The 23,713-nt window shown below is 43.0% G+C and overlaps 1 protein-coding gene across 4 annotated transcripts in view; it reads right to left on the reverse strand.

The window, feature by feature from the left end:
- Window positions 1-2,189: 2,189 nt before the first annotated feature.
- The window catches only part of Ap3b1 (adaptor related protein complex 3 subunit beta 1), a 202,746-nt gene continuing 181,222 nt past the window's right edge, over window positions 2,190-23,713 (reverse strand). The window contains exons 25-29 of one of the 4 annotated variants that reach the window (XM_085830906.1): window positions 19,247-19,344; window positions 18,100-18,138; window positions 14,253-14,391; window positions 2,769-2,918; window positions 2,190-2,528 (exon numbers count right to left, since the gene is read on the reverse strand). In XM_085830906.1, coding sequence (XP_085687032.1) covers window positions 2,486-2,528; window positions 2,769-2,918; window positions 14,253-14,391; window positions 18,100-18,138; window positions 19,247-19,344 — 469 coding nt within the window. In that variant the 3' untranslated portion in view covers window positions 2,190-2,485. Of the gene's footprint in view, window positions 2,919-3,358; window positions 3,395-14,252; window positions 14,392-18,099; window positions 18,139-19,246; window positions 19,345-23,713 lie in introns of all 4 variants that reach the window. The other 3 variants (XM_085830908.1, XM_085830907.1, XM_021180280.3) reach the window with 3 other exon arrangements.

A 23,713-nucleotide genomic window follows, 5' to 3' on the forward strand; every position in this document is an offset into this window, starting at 1 on the left:
GTGCTCTTAACTGCTGAGACATCCATCCCTCCAGGTCCCTTGCTACGGTTATTAATCATAATGTAAATACCTGTTTTCCGATGGCCTTAGGAAGTCCTTATGAAAAAGTCATTTGACTCCTCAAAGGGGTCATGACCCACAGGTTGAGAACCGCTGCGAGCTCTCTCCCCAGCTCTAACACAGACTTTGAATATGGAAGGAAGTTGGCAGCCAAAGGTAACTTATTCAGAAAACACACACACACTCATACAAAACAAAAAACGTTATGCAAAAGTAACGGATACAAAAATTAGTTAAAAAAATTTTAAACACATGACTCTTTTTCAAAGATGAGGCCCCTAAGAAAAATAGGATCCTTTCTATATAATAACATATTCACTTTCCCCTGTGACTAACAGTAATCGCCCCTCCAGAAAACAGCCTGAGAACATCTCAAAAAGTTCTAACTATCTAAGGTTCAAAGCCCTGACAAACATGGTTCCCAATAGGGAGGCTGATGGCCTGAAGCCTACAGAGGGGATTCTGGGAGTCAGCACTGCTAAATCACACAAGGTCCCCGAGTAAAGAGAACATGGGCTTGAAGGGCAACGTGGTAAGGTGTTGCTTAGCAACAGAGATGTGTTCTGAGAAATGCTTTATCATTGTCCAAACGGTATGTTCTTACACAAGATAATCTGGGTATGATGTCACTGGGTGACAAAATCTTACAGGATTACTGTTACACTTGACACGGGATTGTTCTCTTCGCTCTGAGTCTTTGCTCTATTTTGGGAGCAGACATTTATGTTTTAGTTTTTTGGCCTGGAACTCATCACAATCTTCCTACCTCAGCTTTGTTGTGATTACAGCTGCACTCTAAGAGATGAAACACGTAGCAGTTCTACTGACTGTTTGCTCTTCTTAGTTCAAAAACATTTCATTCAGATTTTAGCTTTCATGTGTGCTACATGTGTCAATGCACACCCACCCACCCCCACTTCCTCAGTTCTCCTTTCTCATTCTTGTTATGGTAGAGATCCGGCTTGGCAGTGAAGGACTTAAGGCTCTTCCAGAGGACCTGAGTTCAAGCTCCACCCACGTTAGGTGGCTCCAAGGATCTCACACCTCTGGCCTCTGAAGCACCACACTCCACATATACACAGAACTAAAGGTAATAAAAAAAATCAATTAAAAATTACTGTTGACAGGCTCTGTGGCACACGACTACAGTCGTCACTCCTCTGGAGTCTGACGTGGGAGATGAGCTGAGCCCAATATAAGCCAGCCAGTGTCAGGGCAGAGAGAGAACATGTCTAGCACTGATGAGAATGGAACCATTAACGTGATGGCACTGCCTGTGTCAGAAAGGTCAACAAAACCATCTCAACTATAGTCCCGGCTGTCCTAGAACTCACTCTGTAGACCAGGCTGGTCCCGAAACTCACAGAGATCCTCCTGCCTCTGCCTCCAGAGTGCTGGGATGGAAGCACACACCATCAAGCCCGACTTCTCAACCAGATTTTAAAAAGGTATCAGCCAGACACGCTGCTGCACATTGGTAAGCCCAGTACTTGGAAGGCAGAGGCAGGAGGATCACAGCAAACAACGGCAGCCTGGTCTGTAAAGTCAGTTAGTTCCAAGCCAACCAGGGCTTGTCTCAAATGATAGCAGCGACAAAAACAAAGGCATTAGAAAAGTTTACTGGTTTATAAAGAATAATTTTAATAAAGATGGTTTCTTGCCTAAATTAGCAAATAAACAACTTATAGATATATGCTAATTTTCATATAGTTTTAAATAGCATATAAATCAACTGTGTACTAGTCAGTTTTGATAAAAGTCCAATACCAAGATTTTTAAAGGAAAAATGAATCAGGCTTATTTAGCAGCCTGGTAATCAGAGCTCTGCAATTAAGTCTGTACAGAAAGAGCTGTATTACTTCCCACAGAGGCGCCTGTTGTTATGAAAGTGCTCATTGGCCATTCAGCAGCACGGTTAGAACGTCTGCCTAGTTTAGAGAGCTATGCTCATGCATGCCTGTCCTCCCAGCACAGGGGGAGCAGAGGCAGGAGGATTTCAGGTTTAAGGCAGGGCAGGCTGCTCAGTGAACCCGTCTCCGGGAAGCAAACAGCTTACCTCGTTGGGAGAGGTTTCTCCACAGTGTGACCAGAAATACTTTGGAACAAAGAAAGTTCAGCCAGTAAGGACTAGGAGAAGCAAAGGCTATTCATATACTTGTTTATTTGCCTTATTATTCAGGGGTGATTTCATGATGACAATTGTCAATAACCAATTACAATACCAGGAAAATCAAAGAATGGGATTTTCAGAGATGCCATTTTTATTTATTTATTTTTGAAAAAGTATGCTATTTCCTTTTCACATACCAAGCTGAGAGGCCATGCCGACAAGTTCCTTGCTAATTTTTGCTTACTGCCGTAGGAAGGACGATTCCCAAGCACTGATTCACACCCATCGTTCTCAAAACCCAGAAGGAAGATGAGGTCAAAAGAAGTCGGAGGGCAGAGAAAATGCCACGCGGGCTGTTCTGGGGAGCAAAGGAAGTGGACAGTAAAATGTATGTTCTTTGGTTAGCAAAGCGAGGAGGGGCGAGGAGGGCACACATGACAGACACAGCAGCATCCTAAAGCAGAGACAAGAATGTCGAGAGTGCGCTCTTCCCGCTGCCAGATGGAAGGGCTATTATTATAAATGAAAGGCAGCAGCAGTGGGTGCCAGGCACTTTTGTTGTGTGCCAGATTCTGAAGTCCAGATGTAAGCAGGTTACCCCTGGGACAGGACAGGCTTCAGCTCCCGCAGCAGAACAGAACCAATCACGGTTTTCTCAGTGTTGATGATAAGCTGGGCTGTGGAGCCTTCCTTCAGCTCCACTGTGACTAGCATCAGCGACCCACTGTGCACAGTTCTAGCTGCAAACCTGCAAAAACACATAAGAGAGACCTTTTATCCTGAGAGGGGGAAAGGAGGAGGAGACGGCATCTGTTCAAACAGGCTTAAAGTAACTCTTTTTCTTAATGACGCGATTTACTACCCTTCCACACTCAAAGCCAAGCATCCTTTAGAAAACCAATCAGCTGCCCAGCCCGTGCTTCCCACATGCAGGCAGGCCACCCGAGTGCATCTCACACACGGAACACGCAAAGGAGGCCTATGCTCCTCATTAGTCTGAGCGGCAGAAGCGTGTGGGCACTCTCCATTAGGCTATACTTAGGAAACACCCCTCCTCCTGACGGCTAACGTGTCACCACGCACAGGGCTAACATGTGACCACACACAGGGCTAACATGTGACCACACACAGGGCTGTTTCAAATGCACTGCCATAGTTTTATTTCTAAGACACAGTAAGTACTATTACCTTTCTCAAAGAGCTTGGAATTTTAATTCCTCATATCTGAAAAGGATTATGCAAGAAGTTAGATAATTTTATATACATTATAAAATTCTTCCTAAGTCTCAGTGGCTCACGTAAAATATTCAAATTCAATCTCTACTGTTAATGGTGACATGAAACAAAGTCACATGACAGCCGCGCACCACTCTGGAGCCCCATTTAATATTCAGGACATTAGATCCTTCTTTTTGCTTTAGGATATAATAGAGGCAACTTGAGGTCTAATGTGCTATTACTAAATTCCAAGACACGAAGAAGCTACCAATTACATGGAATTAAAAGCAAAACGACTCTTGTAACACTGCAGTCGACTGGAAAGCTGCTGGAGGGAGGGAGGCACAGCGGACTACTGTCAATCCTGCTACTTCACTCTGCATGCACAGGGGACTGTGAGCCTCAGAGGAGGGCTGGCACCCCCTCCTAGGCCTCCATTCCCCCTGCACATTTTGAGGGGAGGGAGTCTGATTGCAGGGATGACTGGAGAAAGACAAAGTTGCTGCACATGAGCTTCTGAACACACTAACAAGTGTGGAGCAGGTCTGTGACCTGCTGTGACCCCACTTTGCAGGGCCAGCCCCCTTTCCCCTCTCTGGGCGACACGAGTCTGAATCTGAGCCATCTGCCTCAATTTGCGCGACATCTTCAGCCACAATGGCACCCAGTTAGCCCTGACAACAGCTCACAATACATACAAATAAAACTGCCGAGCTGACAGCATGCTGCGGACTATTCAAGAGCAAACCAACTGGTCAGTGTCTCATGTCTGACAATTAGCATGGGCCTCGCACAGAGCCCGCGGGGTCCTCAGGGATCTGTTTAATTACCATCAACATAAAAGAGGGAGTTTATCAGGAGACACTCAGAAAAACTTCACTCCCGACTTAATTAAAATATTAGCCACTTAAGCAGGAAGCAGATTCTCTTTAAATCAAAAGTAATTTCTTTTTTGAGTCTTAAAAAATGACATCAAGAGCTTATCTAACACATTAGATTCTTTTTCTCTTTAAAAATCTAACAAGTCGTGTTTGGCCTAAAGAGAACGATGGAAATGAGATCTTTACTGACAACAAGACAACCATCCTCATCTCACTTGGCTGAAAATATTCTCGGCGCTCCTACAACACATAGTAAAACACCAGCTAATGGTGCGTTAGCAAGGCGCGTCAGCAACCTTTCTAACCTTTCTAACATTTTCTGCATATCCTCAAACATGCTGGAAACTTGTAAGAATTAGAGACAGTTCCAACAGAGAGGTGAAACCAATTTAGGAGTGTAAATCACAACCATGTTCCTAAGGAGTTTTGTTTCATTTTTTTAAAATAAGCTTCATATATATATATTTATCTGATTTTTGTATGGACACACAAGCGGTGAGGCACTGTGGGCACCTCCTCCATCTTCCCTTTCTCCTCCTCCTCATACATACCACTCCCTCACCTCTTATCACCCCTACAGATTAATGCATTTATCTTGTCTAAATTAAAAAGAAATATGCATATGTGTCTGTGTGGGTGTCTGTACACTTGTCTGCAGGCCCACACAGTCTAGAAGAGGGCTGGGACCCCCTGAAGCTGAGGACATAGACAGTTGTGAGTCACCTTAGGTAGATGCTACAAACTGAACACAAGACCGCTGGAAAGTCAGCCCGCTTAACTACTACTCCTGAGCCATTTCTCCAGCCTCCATGTCTAAACTTTAAAGGCTGTTTAGCTTCATAGGAGAATGAGAATTCTATAGTTTGCTAAACTAGTCACAAGGCTACAGTGGCTCTATATTCCATTCATTTACTCAAGTCTCCCCATAGATCTGGTCACCATACTTGTAATTCATTCAACAAATATTTCAACAGAGGTCTCTATTTCTGACAGGGCTATAATTATGTCAACAGCAGTCTTCTTAGTCCCTTTATTTACTTAACACTTGTGCCTTGGGACCTCAGAGAAGATTATGCCTGAATGGGAACACAGAGCACCATCTGAATGTCAGGCCGGCAGAGCCCCAAGGCACACTTCATTTCTCTTCCATTAACAACCGAAAGAGTTAAGGTACAATAGCTCTGGCTAGGCAAAGACAAATGTCAGTATGTTTATAGAGATTAAAATCAGTATCCAGGGCATGTTTTTCAAATCCTGTTATAAAATTCTCTGCCTGAAAGACCAGGCACAGGAAAGCCAGGGCGTCTGCTTAGACTGCAGCGGTAGAATGGGCAGAGCACTAAGCAAGCACCCTAGCAACCATGCCACTGCCCCTTAGACACACAGGCGGCTGTGTCTGGCCGGCAGTATGCAGGCTGGAAGCTGTGCCTTAAAGCAGGGACCAGGAGATCAGATGTCCTGACACGCCCACTTCACAGTTCAAAAAGAACGTATTTAATTGGAACATGGCATGATGACAATTGGCTTCTTTGGGTCTGTGGAAGGCAGAACTACTCCCCAAAGTTACTCATCATTTAAATTCTGAATAAGCTATATGTTAGCATATTTTAAAATTATAGTTATAAAAAAGAATACTAGTTAGTAAACAATCATTAGAGACCTTAATTGTGAAGATATGCTAAATTTGATGGGTGTTATCAGGTCCTCAGTACTTGGTCTTAAACAAGGTCCTATAGTGACATTTTTTTTTCAGGAGGCAGAAGTTCTGATTGCTGTAAAGTAGCTGTTTATACCATGTGACCAGAGGTGGGTGCTAAGCATTCACACAATTCCATCTGATCCATGGAGGCAGGGGACTGATGAGATGAGGAGGTTGAGGCCACAGAACCGGAGGCATTTGCCTGAGACACAGGGCCAGTGTCATGGCAGAGCAGGCACTCAAACTAAGGCATTATGAATACAGGTCACATACAGTCTTTCAATAGATGCAAAAACACACTCAATATTTGCTTTTGTCAATCAACAGACTATTTTTCCGATTTACCTAGCATGTATGCTAGGTGTTATTATGTCAGAATCCTTAAGGAAGATGTTCTCTTTGCACAATTATGTGTTTACTTTGAATGGTCTGTAAGTCAAAGTGTCCTGACTTAATTCCCCTTCCTACTTTTATCCCTGTTCTTATCTGCCTAGTCCTTTCAAAGTCCCCAGTAACGAGGACTATAAATCCTTTTGGATGGAGCTGTATCAGGGAGGGAACTTGGGAGACAGACAACCTGGGCACTATAACTGAGGACAAGGGAGACTCGGGCGGGGCAGAGCTACCTTGTGCACAACAGCCCCAATGTGACTAAAGGATGACATCTGATGATGCTCATTCCATTCTAACACAAGCACCCACTGTTGACAAGCCAGCAAATGAAACGCTGGGTCGCATCCGTATGCCATCTCACTAAATGTCTTGTCCATTATCTCTAGCAATTGAATTCATAAGATTCAAGAAAAAGGCCAAATAAGCTCATGTTGTGACCTAAGTGAGAAAAAAGTGCTGCACTCTTGTAAAAAGTTATTTTGTAACTACTGTAGGAATGATGAAACCGGTCACATAATAATAAATTTGGAATAAATATATTGTCTACAACTCATTTAAATCTGTCAGAAGCTGGCTATAAACTCTAACGTTCCCTTTCTCCCCCTAGACAGGACGTGCCGCAGTTCACCTGCTGTAAAGCGAATACGCCAGCACATGAATGTGAGTAGCTCTGATCTGAGAGGTTGCGCCCGCTCGCCTGGGGCACCCACAAACGCCAGCTCCTTATGCAGAGGCAGACTCCTTGCACCCAACAACAGCTTGGCGACAAGCTTTTGTCTTCTCTTGGATACTCTCCTGCTCTTTGATTTTTCTATTCTGAGTTCAATTTCCTCCTGCTTTCTGTTCTACTGGTTATCAGAAACTGTGACAATGGCCCACTCAGGCTAAAACTTTTTTTTTTCCGACTCATACATGAAGCCTTCAATTACTGCCTGCTGAAGCAGACAGAATCCTATTAGTAAGAAAGACGATCACAAGATGCACTGCCCTGCCCTAGCTGTATAAAAATAATTAGTCCAAAGTTGACAAATGTGTAATGAAGCCGCACAGTCATTATGTGTAAGAAAGCCTGGCTTGAGTAGGGTCCTACACATCAATACGAAGCCATGCTGGTCTGGGACATTATCTTCCAAAGGATGCAACACTGTAACTCTTTACTGGTTCGGCGTAACACACTAGGGCGCTGCAAAGGGACAGAGGTTCTGCATGGTGCACACAGTTCTATTTTGCTGACTATTAAATGGCATTTAAAGTTCAGTCCATTATACAACTAACAGGAAGGAAAGCATTAACAAGAAATTAAGACTTAGAGAATTTATCTAAGACAAGGTTTTTAAAAATTGACCTGGAACACTGGGAAAGAATCTCTCTAGCAAATAGGTGAAAAAAACGGTAAGAAAACCAAACTTCCATTAGGATGTAGATAAAAATCATCCCAACTGTCAGCCTAGTGATCTAGTCTTTGTATAAAAAAAAAAAAAAGCTAAAATTGAAGTATTTCCTAAGGGAAACATGATGCCACCCTCCTACGGTGCTTCTGTTCTGCCTACTTGGTGGGGTGTGGACGAGACAGAGTTAACAACAGAAGCCAAAAGGAAAACCCCTTTCTTTGATCCCTGACAAAACTGTCATCCCAGAAGGATTCATTTCTTCTCGTTTTTTAAAAATATGAAAACATCTATTTATTTTTAGTAAACTTGAGCATTATAGAGTATTACCTAACTAAAGGAGAAATTAAACAAAACTTAAATACAGAATGTTTTAGAGGGAAAAATCAGCTGTGCAGTCTGGTTATGCGTGGAATATTTAGCTTGTCATTATGTGTAAAATTAACTGAGGTCCAAGTTTGTTTTCAAATGAGATGCTGTTCCTAGAGCCAGTAGGGTTCCAAAGTAGATCCAAAAGCAGTGCTGCCCTCTAGTGGACAACCACTTGCCAGCAGAAGGAGCACCGGTCATTAATCTGTTTCCCAACTCTCAGTTCTGTTGGACTCAAAGGTATCATATTGGAGAAGAGACCCAGTCAGATACCATTGCATCAAAAAATGTTTATATAAACCCTGTTTCAGAACAGATTAAATTGGGATTGGAAGTAGTCTTGGAGCTTCTGAAATGTGTACATGGAGACAGCCAATGTCATAGGCTAAGCAAAAATTGCTTGCATTACAATCCTCAAAAATCACATGGAATTTAAATCTCCTAGAGGTTCTATGAGAAAAGAAAACAATAAACAAAAACAGTACCCCAGAGCCAGATGTGGTGGCTCACACCTATAATCTCAGCATCTGGGAGGCTGGGGCAAGTTCCAGGCCAGCCTAGGCTATAGGCAAGGCTGTATTGCAAAACAGACAAAACACCACACCACAGCACACCACACTAAACAAGCAAAAACCCAAACTGAAACCTGCAGAAAAAACCACCAAAAATGCAGCCCTGACAACACTCACTCTCCGGATGCTGAGATGCTGAGACCCACTTTTCCAGTCCCTGCCTTGATCCTACCTCAGCTACATTTAAACTGTCTCCTCTAAAGACTCACTTCTGGGACAGCTTCACAACAGCTAGCTCACTTGGTCTAGCCTTTCAGACTGTTCTAACTGGGACTTTATTTACGCCTGCAATTTCTCAACATACAGAGACTAGACAACAAATACTATAGCTAGCTTTCTTAAGACTAATGATTTTTTTTTCTAATTTTCCTCCCACCCCCCGCCCCAATTCAATAGGAAGCAATTACAAGAAGACTGTCATCCTAATCACTTAAATTGGGGTAGATGGTTTTGGTCACTTTTGAGTAATAAATATATTGTTGTCTTAGGGGATGATTTACAAGTAATTATGGTCTTAGGGAAGAAACAAAATAGAGAGCTTAGACTTAGGGGTTTCTATCTTGTCTTTCCTCTTCTTTCTCTCCTTTTCTTTTCTTTCCCTTTCTCTTTCTCTCTCTCTCTCTCTCCCCCCTTCCTTCCTTCCTTCTTTCCTTCTTTCCTCTTAGAGAGCAGGGGGTAAAAAAGGGAGAACATAGAAATATTATAAAATATTAGACAAATAGGGATGGACTGTTAAGTCTACTTTTAAATTTAAAATCTTAAAATAATAATCATATATAATCATAAAGTCATAATCTTACATTGGCAAAGATCTTTATATTGTAATGCAAAATTGAGGCTATTTCTTGTTACATTGGTACAGAATTTTGTATACTGATATAGGTTTAAGGTTTGTATTGGTATAAATCTTTATATATTGATACAAAACAAGATTAATTTTGTTACAACATTATATATATGTGTATGTATATATACATATATGTATATGTTTCAACTCTTATATAGGTATTATACTTATGCAACTCATTTAATAATATAATGTTGAGTCCCAATCCTTAAAAAATTGTTTAGGATAATTAAATAACACAAAATAACATTAAGTTAATCAAACTCCTGGTCTTGTCAGATACTAGTGTGGATTATCACAGACATATGCACCCTGTGTTGTACAGATAATAGGCAATATTTGCTTGTTCACATATGGTATGAATAGATAGATGGTCTTCACAAATCTCAGAGACTCACAGAACATAGCATTGGAACATGCTGTTTAAAAAAAATATTAATTTACTGCTTTTTGACATTGAGACAGGTCTGCTGCTAACAGTGCCCCCCCCCCCCCCGTTCCACTTAAAAGACGATAATGACTATCAATAGCCTCCATATCGAGTCGCTTTAACTGTGGCAAGCTAGGCACATTTCAACTACAGATCTCGTGTCCAAAAAGAACAAATGAACTCAGGGAAGTTGACTGCCAAGTTCTGCCAAGACAGGGTAAGCGAGTCCTTCATAATTCCTGCTTCACACAAGGTCTGTCAGATGTTCTGGGCCAGAAGGCTGAAGATAGATGCTCCAACATTACAGAGAATATTGGGACTGTCCAGGCAATTGGCTGTCTCTGTCATTTCTATAATTTTTGGAAGCTGCGTCCCTGTGCTTCCTGCATACACAGGTAATATTTATTCCTTCTCAGGTCTCTGGTGGGGTTGAAGTCTAGATAGTGAAAAGAATCTTACTATATATAAGCTTAAATTGTTTAGGTATAAGAAAATGTTTTTAGGATGGTAATACAAGTTAGGATAAAACTTGAGTTAAATACAAATCTTTACGCCAAGATAGGATAGATAAACTTTTTTTATTAATTGCCAAATACTATGGATTGGATATCACAATGAGTATATCATAGCTTATAGTTTTCATAGTTGTTTCATAATTATTACAGTGGTATTCAATTTATATTTAAACGAAAAAGAACCTTTTATTAGACTGAAAAGGGGGAATTGTCTCTGGAATGGCAGTCACTTCTTGGTGAGGGACCTAATAATTGCCTTTCTTTCTTCCTTAGGTTGATTACACTTGGGGTCATGTATGTGGGTTTGTGTTGAAGTTAGGCCTGGTTTTGCCTCCCAGCCCCTTGCTCCTAGATAAAAGACTCAGACTCAAAATATGTTTATAAACACCTTGGCCATTTAGCAAAGCTTTTCTCTGACTAGATATAACTTAAAATACCTCATTTATTCTAGCCTACATTCTGCCATGCGGCTGGTTACCTGTGCTTAGGTACCATGTGTCCATCTCATCACATCTTCCCAGAGAATCTCCAGCCTGGTTATATCCCAGAATCCTTTCTGCTTCCCTATTTCCTGCCTAAGCCATAGGCCATCAGGCGGTCAATGGCACATAGGTTGTCTGATGTACCAGCTGTTTAGGATATCATGTTTGCTTCCTCAGCTGAGGTTGAAAAGCAACAGCGTTCTAAGCCTTTGAAGTGAATTCCGTAAAACGTACCTAATATACACTTGGCCCTTGCCTCCCTCAGTCCTGCTCTTGTCACAGTACTGGAGCCTGAGCCGCACTCGGGCAAACGCTCTGCCACTCGGCTGCACTGGCAGCCCATGCTTTACTCTCTCTAGAGTCAGTCTCCTGTCCAGGCTGACCTCGAACTCACTCAGTGGCCAAGGCAGGCCTCGGGCTTTCTATACTGCCTCAGTGTGAGTAGTTGAGCATATGTCTACACTCCTGGGCTAGCTCCCGTGTGCCCACTGTGCATAATTCTGCAGACTCATCCAGCCTACTTCTCTTAGGAGCTTGCACACGTTTTAAAATTGGTATTTAGCCAAAAATATGCAAAATTTGGTAAGTTGTAGAAATCTACTATTTCAAAGGAAGGCAATGGACGTCTTATTGACTGGAAGTCAGGAAGACTACAGAGGCGCTGTTACAAGTCCTGTAAGAAAGAAATGATCTTGGAACACACACTGCTTTGTTTATAACGAAATGTAACCCTGAAGTACTAGTGGGCAAATGCTTTCCGTGTTTGGCATTTAAAAATACTACGTCAGTTACTGTTGACAAACATCAGAGTGACTAGCCTGAGTCTTCCATAAACTTGAAAAGCTCTTGGAGAAAACAAGAGAAGTCATTAAAAGCCTTTCAGGATTTCAGTGTCGTCAGCAAATGATAGCTAGGCTTAGAGAAAAGAACAGCACCCCACGGGGAAATATGCCAAGCATTACAGCCTTAACAAAACACAGCTCAAAAATACTAAACTGTCAATTTAGGTTATTAAACGCTAACCAGCAATTGTTATTTCTTTCAAGTGAGATTTTAAAAAGGCACTGGGAGGGATTTTATAAACAATTAAAAGAACGGCAGTGTTAGGTTATCAGCAAGATAACTTCAATCAGTTTGACTGAATAAAAAATGTCAGTGAGGTGCTCATGGCCTGGAAGCCTTTACAAATATTTAGGGCACCGGAAGCCATCATTTTTTCAACACTTGAAGTATTTTCAGGTGCAGTAGACCTGAGCAGCAAGTTAGGGTAGCAGTTTATTCACTCCACATAGCCTCTGCCAAGCTGCAGAGCCCAAGGCCAGGCCATTAATGATGGAGCTAAACAGAAAAGCACCGTGGGAGCCTGGCACCCAGGGACAGAGCGCATTAGGGCTGAGTGCTATGCGTGCACTGAAGTCATATGGAGCTGCTCAGAGTTACCTGTGTCCCTTGCATTAGCAGTAATAACTAAGCAATGGCTATGATTTTAATTAAAGTCATTTGAATGGGTAAGAGGCTGTAAACCTCCAGAACAAGTTTCAGGAAAATTATGTGATAATAAAGATTATAAAACTGGCCTTTGAATCTCAGATCTGTTTTCATTCTCAGACATGTCTTTCTCTTCTCTAATAAACTGTCTCTATTTCTGTCACTAAAAAACCAAAAACCAACAACCAAACAAAACCAGAACAGCACAGCCTGTGCCGTTTGCCCCCTCAGACCGTCTTCCAGCAGAAAGATCGCTTTCATGTCATTTAGCTTTAATTACAAAGGTAATTTTACTTCTTTTCATCTCAGAAATAAAAATCTGCAAGACTGACTTTTGTTTACCAAAGCACAAAAAACACAACCCAATAACTTCCACACAAAAACTAAAGCATCAGCCGGGCACGAGCCACAATCTCCCGGGTTCTGCACATAAGGAGAGCTACAACGCCGTAGACCACAGCAGTTCTAGACTAGAGCCAACTTCACAGAAGCCAGAAGCTAAGCCGACAGCACCAGCCTTGTTGTCTATTTTCAGGCTCTCACAAATACTAAAGAAAAGCACAGGAAGGGAAAGAAAGACCTGAGGGCTGGGCAGCTCTGCTGAAGAGCTTGCTTGTCGTGCACAAACCAAAGAGGGAAACTCAGAACCAAATGTTCTCCTTGTCCTGACGAGGCTTTATTATCTCTCCGTTTGAGCAATACTACTTGACAGACAGTTGAGTCTGCTTACGGTAATCACCACTCTCCATGAGAGGGACAGACAGGGGTTCTGGTTCCAGCCCTTCTCTTGCTGTAAACAAAGTAAAAACAAAGTGCACCTGCTTTCTGAGCTGCACACACTCTTGGTTCTATCGCCCAGAGTCCAGTGATGTAAGCAATGGCCTCTGCGGAGGCCAGGCTCACTTCCTCTGTAGTCGTCAGCCACAAGAGTTCAGTTCAGCCCCAGCTTTAGCTTTCAAACCATCTCCAAAAAGACGGTGAAGGTAAGTCCACCAGGAGAATGAACACCCTGCCCCGGACAGCAGGTCTAACATCCAAACCACCCTCCACATGCTTCACAGGGAGCCGTGTCTGCTTCCGGGCCAATGCGGAAGAAAAACAAAATAGGCCTTGTGGCCATCTTTCCTCCTGTACCTGGCAATGGCATGAGAAGGAGCACACCAAAGGCAGTGCTGGGATACTGTTTGTAGTGGAAGCGTGCTGTGATGGGTTAGGGATCCCTCCTCTGACCTCACAAAGCCCTCTTGAACAACTACGAGGGGATTCTCCTTATCTTTACTTTCACTTGAAGCCTCGGGCTCACCAGAATAGTGTGTGAACAGGGGACGGGGCCTGGATGCTGGGCTTCATGCAGGTGCCTGGGGGTGAGGAGGGGTGGGGGTGGGGCTGAGCGCAGGGGCTCTGTGTCACCTGCTGGCTGAGCAGCAGCCCCTTAAACATCAGAAGCAGCCCTGGGGAGTGCTGGTCAGGGAAGGCTGCATCTGTACTGCCCAATGCCCCAGTCTACTTACCGTTTGAGGAGAGTTTCCCAAGAAATTCAAGTCCAGAAAAATAAGGTGACTTCTTAACAGCCTTATAAAAAGGCATCTTAAAAAAAGGTATTATAAAATGTAGCTGTCATCTCAGCATCCTTCAGAAATAGCCATGCCAGTATCAGAAGGAGGCTATGAAATGAGATGGGGCTTTGACCCAAGCCCATCAACCAAACAGACCACTCCTGCATAGGGTTACTCCTGCCAAAGTGAAGAATGGGTTAAGAATTACACGTGTTCTCTCCACACCACAGGTCACTCACACTACCTGTGAACGTTATCTTGGCTGGAAGGCACAGCACCGAGGTTGGCCACATTTACAACCTTCTGGAGGATCATAGAAGGAGTGAAGTTCTGCGGAGCAGCGATGAGTGTAGCCGAAGTCTCATTCATTCCAGTGAGCGTTCCTGTAACAGCAAAGGAAGGCTGTTCCATTGGCCTTGCTGGGGAGGGACCTCAACAGCTTTAAGCTCACAGTCAAACCTCAAACATTTTCTTAATGAAAGGGAAACAATTTAGAATTTAATATATAAAGTAGTTACATAAAATTAAAACAGTACCAGAATTTCTAAGATAAAAGAAACTTTTTTCGCTGTGTAGGATAATACATAGGATGTTGTAAAAAACAAACAGAACATTCTTTATAAATCTGACTTTAACTAGTATAGGATAAAACATAAGAATTCTAAATAAGTTTTTAATTTCAGCCCCTTTGAAAATGTACCAAGGATCATGTGAAGTGCCTCGATCTTACTTGGGTACATACTTAATATCATTAGCTGTTTATCCTGTTCCTTCCAAGATTAGCACCATGACTCTTGACACAGTGGCCCAGTCCCAGCAGCGGTACCTGATCAGTGGCTTCCAGGTGCCAGGTCAGTAAGGTCAGCCAACAATGACTGGAAGTCACACAATAGTTACACAGTCCTACAACACTGAAGCACTACGCTACACTCAACAATAAAGCCATTTGTCTGGTGAACAGAAGTCGAGCCTAAGACACAAATGGGAATTTCTGAAGCAGGAAGCTTGACAAAGGGAAAAATGTAAATCACACAATTCTAAATTCCAAGATATTTCAAATAATATTAAAAAACAAATAATAATAATAAAAAAAAAACTAAGTGAAGTCAAATTCAGAACAAACCCCACAGTTAACAACAGCTATGCCATTAACAATCAGAGCTGACTATGGAAATGCCCAGGCAGCAAACTCTTGGGGAAATACTAAAATGTAGTATATGGGCTAAAAACCAAAATGATGATTGTAAATGCCGTCTATCTGCATCTGTAAGTCATGAACACTAATGGTGTCTATTAAACATAAAAACTTTTGAGACATCTGATCATATGGACAATACATGTACACAATTTGTGAAAATGGTAAATTTTGATTTCGTGTTTTCAAAGACCATATACAGTCCTTATTTAACCTCAAAGCCTATACGTGCACTTTAGTTATTTACTGCAGAGGAAATCTGAACAACTCAAAGGTCTCTCTGATCAACAGTACAAAGACACTAAAGGGTTAACAGCACTGTAAATACCCTGTTCCTAGCCATCAGATAAAAACCAGAACCATCTATGCCCGACAAGGACACGCTTACTAACCACTCTCAGCCCCGGAACAGTACACTCTGTCTTAGGCCGCTTAACTTCAACATTAGGCAGAAGCTTTAACAAGTACACATGCGGCCAAACTGTGCTTTTAAGTGAAGCGCAGAGGCTGACATAAGACTGCCGGGAGATGTGTGTACTCATTTAGGATTTAAACCGTCTCCATTAAGCTCTATTGAAGAGCAACCGCTGAATAAATGAATGCAACTATGTTTATGTTAAAAGCCTGTTTCCCGCAGCATGTAATTAAAGGAAATGCTGTACAAAGCCAGTACTTTTGCCAAGCTCCTGCAAATGGAAAGATGGATAGCACTCAGAGAAGTGAATGCATTGCTTCATATTTAACCTTAACACTCTTGTCATTAATGGTTTGTCTAACTTGGTCTATAAAAGACAAGGTACTGCTCCATTGAAGTAAAATTAAAAAAATCAACTAAACCATGCTTTTCAGACCAGAAGATTCATTATCGTCAGCTAATGTATTGGCATAAAGCAAAGTAACATCCTATCGAGTGAGGCACACGCTCAATCTGCCTTTCCACCCCCCTTTATTTTTAACTCATGCTGTTTTATTGTTATAGGCAATTTGTACCACTCAGCATGACAGTGTAAACTGAATCAAGATTAATTTACATGCAAAAGAACACTTAGGAGAGCAGCATGGTAAGCAAATGTATTGTCTCGATTGCTGAGGTGGAAAGGAACCTGGAAAGGGAAAGGTACTCTAATTAAGGGCATCAAATATGATTGCTTGTGCTAGTTAAGGGCCAGAAAATAGCAAATGCCTGACCATTTAAGGAATTAGCATCTTGCAAGTTTGGAACCCATAGGATGGGCGCATAAATCACAATAAAATTAGGCAAGCATTCTAGGTTTCTTAAACCAGAGATTTTGCTTAATGAAAATGTATCAGGTATTCTCAAATTAACAAGAAAGAAAAACATGCCATGGTGATCATTAATGTTTGCCTATATATGAATAAAAGTCAAGGTTCAGGGACATTCTTTGAAGCTGACGTTGCTTTGGTCTCACTGAAACTTAACATTTTCTCCAAGGTATCAGACAAGATTTAATCTAGGCTCATCAGATGTAATTAATAGCTAAAATGAAAACCAAGGAATAGAATAAAATCTTATTTTAAAAGATTTTTCTAAATTTTAGATTTGCGATTTAGATGGCGGGAAGAGGGCGGGCGGGGCTAAGCCACAGGCTAAGTCTTCTGAAGAGAAGCTGTCTGAAGAGACTGGGTTCATTTTCTCAGTACACGTCATAGTATTGAAAGGCTCTCACACATAGCTCATTAACTAACTGTAATACTCGAACTCGTAACAGATAAATCACACTTCAGTTGAAGGCTCAATAATATGAATACTATAACACTTTCAATATACAGGACGGTCCAGGCTGACTGAGCACTTGGCCTACAATCCTGCTGTTCTGAGCAAGCATGTCCAGCAGCCGAGGAAGACTGACGGTCAGGCAGCATGCTTGAAATAGAGCTGTAGTTTTAAGGAACAGGGATGTGTAGCATGTCTGCTAAGACCACTTCTAATAGTTTACATAATTTCAGTTTTGTTCATCTTTGCAATAAAACGGAACCCAATTCCTCCTGTTTCTTTATAAATTTTCAATCCTAATAAATACACTTAATGCACTTTTTGAGTTATAAATCTCTGTCCTGTGAAATGAAATAATTGTGTATATTAAGTGTATTTATTCAAGTAGAAACAGGATTTAAAGCTAGTCTGTAACAAAGCATATACACACTTCTTCAATTTACTTCAATTTTAGTAAAAGTTCTAGAACTTTACACTGACAAATGTAAACAAACGGTTTTGATTTTGGTTTGCCTGCCCACTCCTGAGTCATTTTAAAAAGTCTTCTGTGATGCTCAGACCCCTTCCTGAATCGGTTTCACAAATCCTCGTGTAAAGTTACAGATTGAGACCTCTATTACCAAACCCGCTGAAACCCGCAACTAAAAAGGATGCTACTGAAAAAGCCTGTGGAAAATCTGCCAGCGTCAAGTCCCACATCAAAGGATGAATTCAGGAAGACAGAGAGAATGATACAGAAACGCCAAGAGACCTGCGAGGATTTACAAATACTTCATATGAACACATTTTCAAATAGCTTTATTCAGAGTAGCCTTTCTGCTCTATTAAACATAGCAAACAGCTGCCAGATTTATTCAGACAAATAATCAACAACCATAGAGTAAAATGGCAGAAGAAAAAGGAATTTTGGCAACAAGCCCGCAGAGGACGGCGGCTATTCTCCGTGTGCACCTCTCCGGTGCACGTGCGGTTCTGAATGGCTAGTCAGCGAAAAATCCCTCAGTCACAGCAGAGAACAAAACATTTGATGAAAATCACACATATTCTAAAAGAGAGCCGAGGGCGAACAAGGGCATGCGGGGATCTGCGGGACCGACGAGCTGCACCCCGAAAGCAGGCTATCCCCTACATCGGCACCGTCCTCCCTGGCGAGCCACTCACCTTGATTGGCTGAGCAGATAGATGTAAGGCAGAGGCAGGCTTTAGCCAGCAAAGGGCAGAACAGTAAACACGAGAATCAATTCATTTGTCATTAGGAAAAGAAAGCCACAGAGAGCATTCCTGCTACAGCAGTACACAACTTTTCAGAAGACATATAAGTTGAATTTAGCTATGCCTTTTTAACAACCACTTAGTGAGGTATGAGAGGTGGACACTCCACATTGGCAGTGTTGTTCGAGGTTCCCGTGGGGGGAGTCTTCTAACAGGTCTCTCGGATCCCACAGACAGTCAGGGCTGTACGAAATAAAACTCGGCACTACAATCACCTAGAGCCAGGAAGCAAGGCCTCCCCTCAGCCAGGGACAAGTGACAGAAATGACTGAATGACCTCCAGATAAAGGATCTTTGGTTTCAGCCTCCAGAGGGAAAATAGCTGAGGCTCACATAAACTTTTACACATTGCGATGGCAGCATTTAAACAGACCCTACCATTATGAGCTGCCCTTAAACATATAAAATCAAGTGTCTCCCCCATAACCACACATAAAAAGACCCCTCAGTTATTAGAAAGCAAGCTTGACTTTGGGCAAGTACAATATTAATAGCTGCATTCTGTTGAAAATATTTTCTTTAGTGTGTATTTAAAAATTTTTTCCGATCTGATTTTGCCAAAGTATTTCTTTAAGACAGTCAAAAGAGAATCGAGGTATTTCAATAGTATAATTAGGCTTTATTGTGAAGGTAAAGTGTGTTACTGTGTATACAAAAAACACATTAGGAGGAGACAGAAAAGCACTTTGTAACAATGCACCGACAAGTGTGGACCTAAGGCTCACAGCGGTGGGACATAAGTGAGTCTCCAGTTCCTGGAATTTAAAATGCAGACACAGTGCAGGGCTAAAAAACAACTCTCAGAACCCAACAGGTGAGGACCAGTCTATTATTTTAAAGACACAGTAACTAACTTCTAAAGCTGCCAGCAATATACATGGACGTGTGTGTATGAGGGCACGCACTAGAGAAAATGGGCAGAGAGCATGCTTGCCTGCGGACGGCTGGGGATGTCTGGAAACCCTGGGGTCTGGTTGGAAGCACAGGTGTACACTGTGCAGTACAGAACTTGTAGCAAACTGTAGTCACCTCTCACCTTGCTCCTTCTTAAAGTCCTTCTCTGACATGGCCACGGGTGAAAGCAGCTCCCCAACAGGTGGCTGGAGGGTGACGTTGAAGCAATCATCCTTGGTGCTAAAGAAAGAAAGATCCAAAGATAACCAAATGCTTAAAAAACAAATCATTCTCTGACACACTGCAGTTTAACGGGGACAGTTCAACTCGACCTTCTGAGTTTCTGCTTTCACCCCAGGATGCTGCGGCTACAGCTTGCACTGCTGTAAGAGCCCGAGGGTTTCCGTCTGTGAGGCAAACACTACTAGATGAGCCCCGCAGGGTTTTATTCTTCATTCTGTTTTCTTTTTTTTTTAAGACAGGTCTTTTGTAATCCAGACTGGCCTTCAATTCCTGAGGCTTCTATCTATACATCTCATGCACAGGAATTATGGGTATGTGCCACCAAACCTGGCTTTTGTCATTTATTCATCTGCTTCTTCAATCTAGTATGTTTAAGCCATGTGTGCGATTGCGCTTGTGCACTGCATGCAGAAGTGTGGAGGTCCCGGATAGCCGTGTGGATCAGATTCCCCTTCTACCTGTATGTGTCTTGTGGAGATCCAACTCCAAAGCCCCCTTTTCAAGTGAACACGCTATCTTCTAATTGTGCTGTTTCCTGACAGTTGTTACAACTGACAAGACGTGATATGTTTAAGGAAGTCCCTGTTCCTGTGTTGAGTGGAGAACAAACAAAGTACAATTCTATCCTTAAATCTTCCATTACTGTCAATAAAGCCTCCCAGAATTGTGCTAAGGCATGTAGAAGTTAGACAGCTGAGGTTGGCTGATGAGGACCACCGATTAGGAGTGTTCTTCGATACCGATAACCAGGAACTCCGCTAAGAGTTCCTGGAGAAGCAGGTGTTTATAGTCTTAGCGTCACAGGCTCATTAGGTGGCCAAAGTAACCCTCAAGGACCCGGCTTTATCTAGCTTTCCACTCCACCATCCACAGGATGTTGGCTTTCCTCATGGCTGCCAGATGGCTGCCGAATCTCCAGGTACCACTTCTGCATTCCAGTCAAAGGAGGAACGTGATGATGCAGCGGTGAATAAATGAGCCAATCAAATCTGTTCCCAACCAAACCTGTGCCTGAGGTAGGAGGCAAAGCCTCCCTGAGCTGTCTACACAGGCACGATTCCTTTCAGGCCTCATGGATCCCATGGGCAAGGCGAAGGTGACTTGAGAGGTGAGGGTTATAGATACTATCTATCACTGGATGGAGGTAGGGACTTACAGAAGGGACATAAAAAGCTACTTACTTTTATGTCACTACTGCTTTCTTTCTTTCTGATAATAGGGGCCAAACCTAGGGCCTGATGCATGCTAGATAGCGCTCTACTACAAACTTAGTCCCCCTCCTCCACCCCAGAAACTCTATTCGCATAAGCTACCTCACCTTTTTCAAAACATGGATTCAAGGCAAACTAGTGTGCCCTGCTTATGCATCCAACCAACAAACGTTTACTGAACGAAGCTGTGCTCTTACATACTGTGCAAATATTTTGAGAATTTAAAGTAAGGGACCTTAACACAGGCCCAGTGGGATGGAGAAGAACTTCCCCACAGTAGAATGTGAAGCTCTGGACAGGCGTGGGCAAAGGTGCAGCCCGGGCCGGCTTGTTTACGGGAGCGAAGGGAGGAAAACCTTGTACCTAGGCCTGGCCTGTGTTTTCAGAATGGGGAGGCTGAGGGACAGCGAGCCCGCTCATCCCAGCTTTTACAGAGAGCTCCAGCTCAAGGCTGCTGTCCTGGAGTCCTGGCCAGCTCCTGCCTCCTCACTCTCTGAAGTGTAAGGACATGCATGGTCAAGTAGGCACACCAACACTGCATTCACAGAACCCACAGGAAGCACTTTCAGTGTCTAATTTTCAAAGATTCCTTTTTATTTATTTATCTGCGCACACTCGTGTGTGTTTGATGTAGGTACTCAAGGCCCCAGAAGAGAGCATCAGATCCCCTGGAGCCACTGATGTGGGTGCCAGGAAAGGACCTCAGGCCCTCTGGAAGAGAACCAAGTGCTTTTGACCACAGCACCATCTCACTAGTCCAGTTTTAATACTTCTTAAAGTAATGGCAATTTCCATCAGAGACCATAAGCGTAGATCCCATCTGTTTATGCTGGCGAGGTGGGGAGAGAACCATGGGGGAGATCATATACGTATGGTTGAGGGGAGCAGGTCTCTTAGAATCATCGTTAGGGTATAGTGAGGAAGTACACAGTAAGTGCCAACAGTGACTCTAAGAGACAGTTTGCATTATACAAAATCTACAGGTAGGACAACCCAGGGGCATAGAAGGCGAGTGCTAGGAGTAAGGCCCTGGATGTGTGTGTGTCAGCAACACTCGAAATAAAAAGAAAAAAATGTCATTATGCCCGCCACCCAGGGCCACACAGATGTAAGCAGCAGTGCTAGGCTCTGTGCCCAGGGTCCCTGGCTCAAAGCCCATGCTTGTTCTGCTGGGCCATGCTGCTTCTCTGGGTCAGGGAGCATTTAGAATGGGGAAGGTGAAATATTTTCTAGTCTAGCATTAGAAGGGACCTGCTCGGTGATGGACAGACAGTCTCTGAAGTTTACAATGAGAACAACCGGGTGAACGGCAGCACACTCAAGAGGAGTCTGGGCTCTACACAAAATAACTTGGGATTTAATTATCGTATATCTGAGATGTCCAGCAGATAATTAGAAACACAAATTAGGAGGGGCAAAAGAAGGTGACATGGAGACAGAGGACACACCAGGAAGGGCATGGTGGACAAAGGGGAAAGGGCTGGTGAGGACAGATGGGAAGAGTGGCCGTGAAGGAAGGCCCGTGCCAAGCCTGCAGGGAGGATTCAAGGGAGCAGCAGTAATGTCTACCACAACAAAACGAACCAGACAGGCGAGGAACCCAGGGCAGGAAGGTGCAGGGGACAGAAGGAGGGAGACGCTGGGCGAAGCAAGGAGCTTCCTGACAAGGGATGAGAGAAGCTCAAGGAAGCCAAAGGAGCAAGAAACACAGGCTGGGGTCCTGCTAGAGTAAGGCCTTAGATAGGGCCAGTACTAGCCTGGGAACATAGACAAAAGCCACGCTTGGAGGAGCCCAGAGCAAGAATCCTTAGGATATGTGTGGATATGTGTGCACACCACACACTACGTGATCTGTATGTATGAGGCAGAAAGCAGGAGGCACAAGGCAGCTAGTGAGGAAAACTCCTACTAATTAACTTTTTATACCTTTAATTTTTTGTGTTGATTTTTATTTTAGTATGTATACAATGTCAGCATACCAAAATATAGGCTTACATATATACATGTATATTCACAGATATACAACAACAGCAACAAAATGTATATAAGAGAAGCTGGAAAGAACCCAGATGTCCCTCAACAGGAATGGATACAGAAAATGTGGTACATTTACACAATGGAATTCTGCTCAGCTATTAAAAGGAATGAATTTATGAAATTCCTAGGCAAATGGATGGACCTGGAGGGCATCATCCTGAGTGAGGTAACCCAATCACAAAAGAACTCACATGATATGTACTCACTGATAAGTGGATATTAGCCCAGAAACTTAGGATACCCAAGATACAAGATACAATTTGCAAAACGCATGAAACTCAAGAAGAACGAAGACCAAAGAGTGGACACTTTGCCCCTTCTTAGAATTGGGAACAAAACACCCATGGAAGGAGTTACAGAGACAAAGTTTGGAGCTGAGAGAAAAGGATGGACCATCTAGAGACTGCCATACCGGGGGATCCATCCCATAATCAGCCTCCAAAACACTGACACCATTGCATACACCAGCAAGATTCTGCTGAAAGGACCCTGATATAGCTGTCTCTTGTGAGGCTATGCTGGGGCCTGGCAAACACAGAAGTGGATGTTCACAGTCAGCTATTGGATGGATCACAGGGCCCCCAATGGAGGAGCTAGAGAAAGTACCCAAGGAGCTAAAGGGATCTGCAACCCTATAGGTAGAACAACAATATGAACTAACAAGTACCCCCAGAGCTCATGTCTCTAGCTGCATATGTATCAGAAAATGGCCTAGTCGGCCATCATTGGGAAGAGAGGCCCCTTGGTCTTGCAAACTTTATATGCCCCAGTACAGGGGAATGCCAGGGCCAAAAAGTGGGAGTGGGTGGGTAGGGAAGTGGGGTGGGGGGGAGGTCTGGGGGACTTTTGGGATAGCATTTGAAATGTAAATGAAGAAAATACCTAAAAAAATAAACAAATAGGTTTAATATTTTCTCAATAAAAACAAAAGAGAGGCATGTATGTAACTGTAGAGGTAGAGCACTAGGAGGTCCAATGGACACCATGTACAGCTCTTTTAAATGTAAGAAAAGTGCTCTCCCAGGGCTCTGTGAGTCCAAGGTGGCTCTGTGACAGTGGTGACAAGGAGCAGTGCAGACAGGAAATGGGTCTGTGGGTTGGGTTAGAAATCTTGAATG

The sequence above is a fragment of the Mus caroli genome, unplaced genomic scaffold, assembly GCF_978045245.1.
Source record: "Mus caroli unplaced genomic scaffold, Mus_caroli_1 scaffold_15, whole genome shotgun sequence".
NCBI classification, from domain to species: Eukaryota; Metazoa; Chordata; class Mammalia; order Rodentia; family Muridae; genus Mus; species Mus caroli.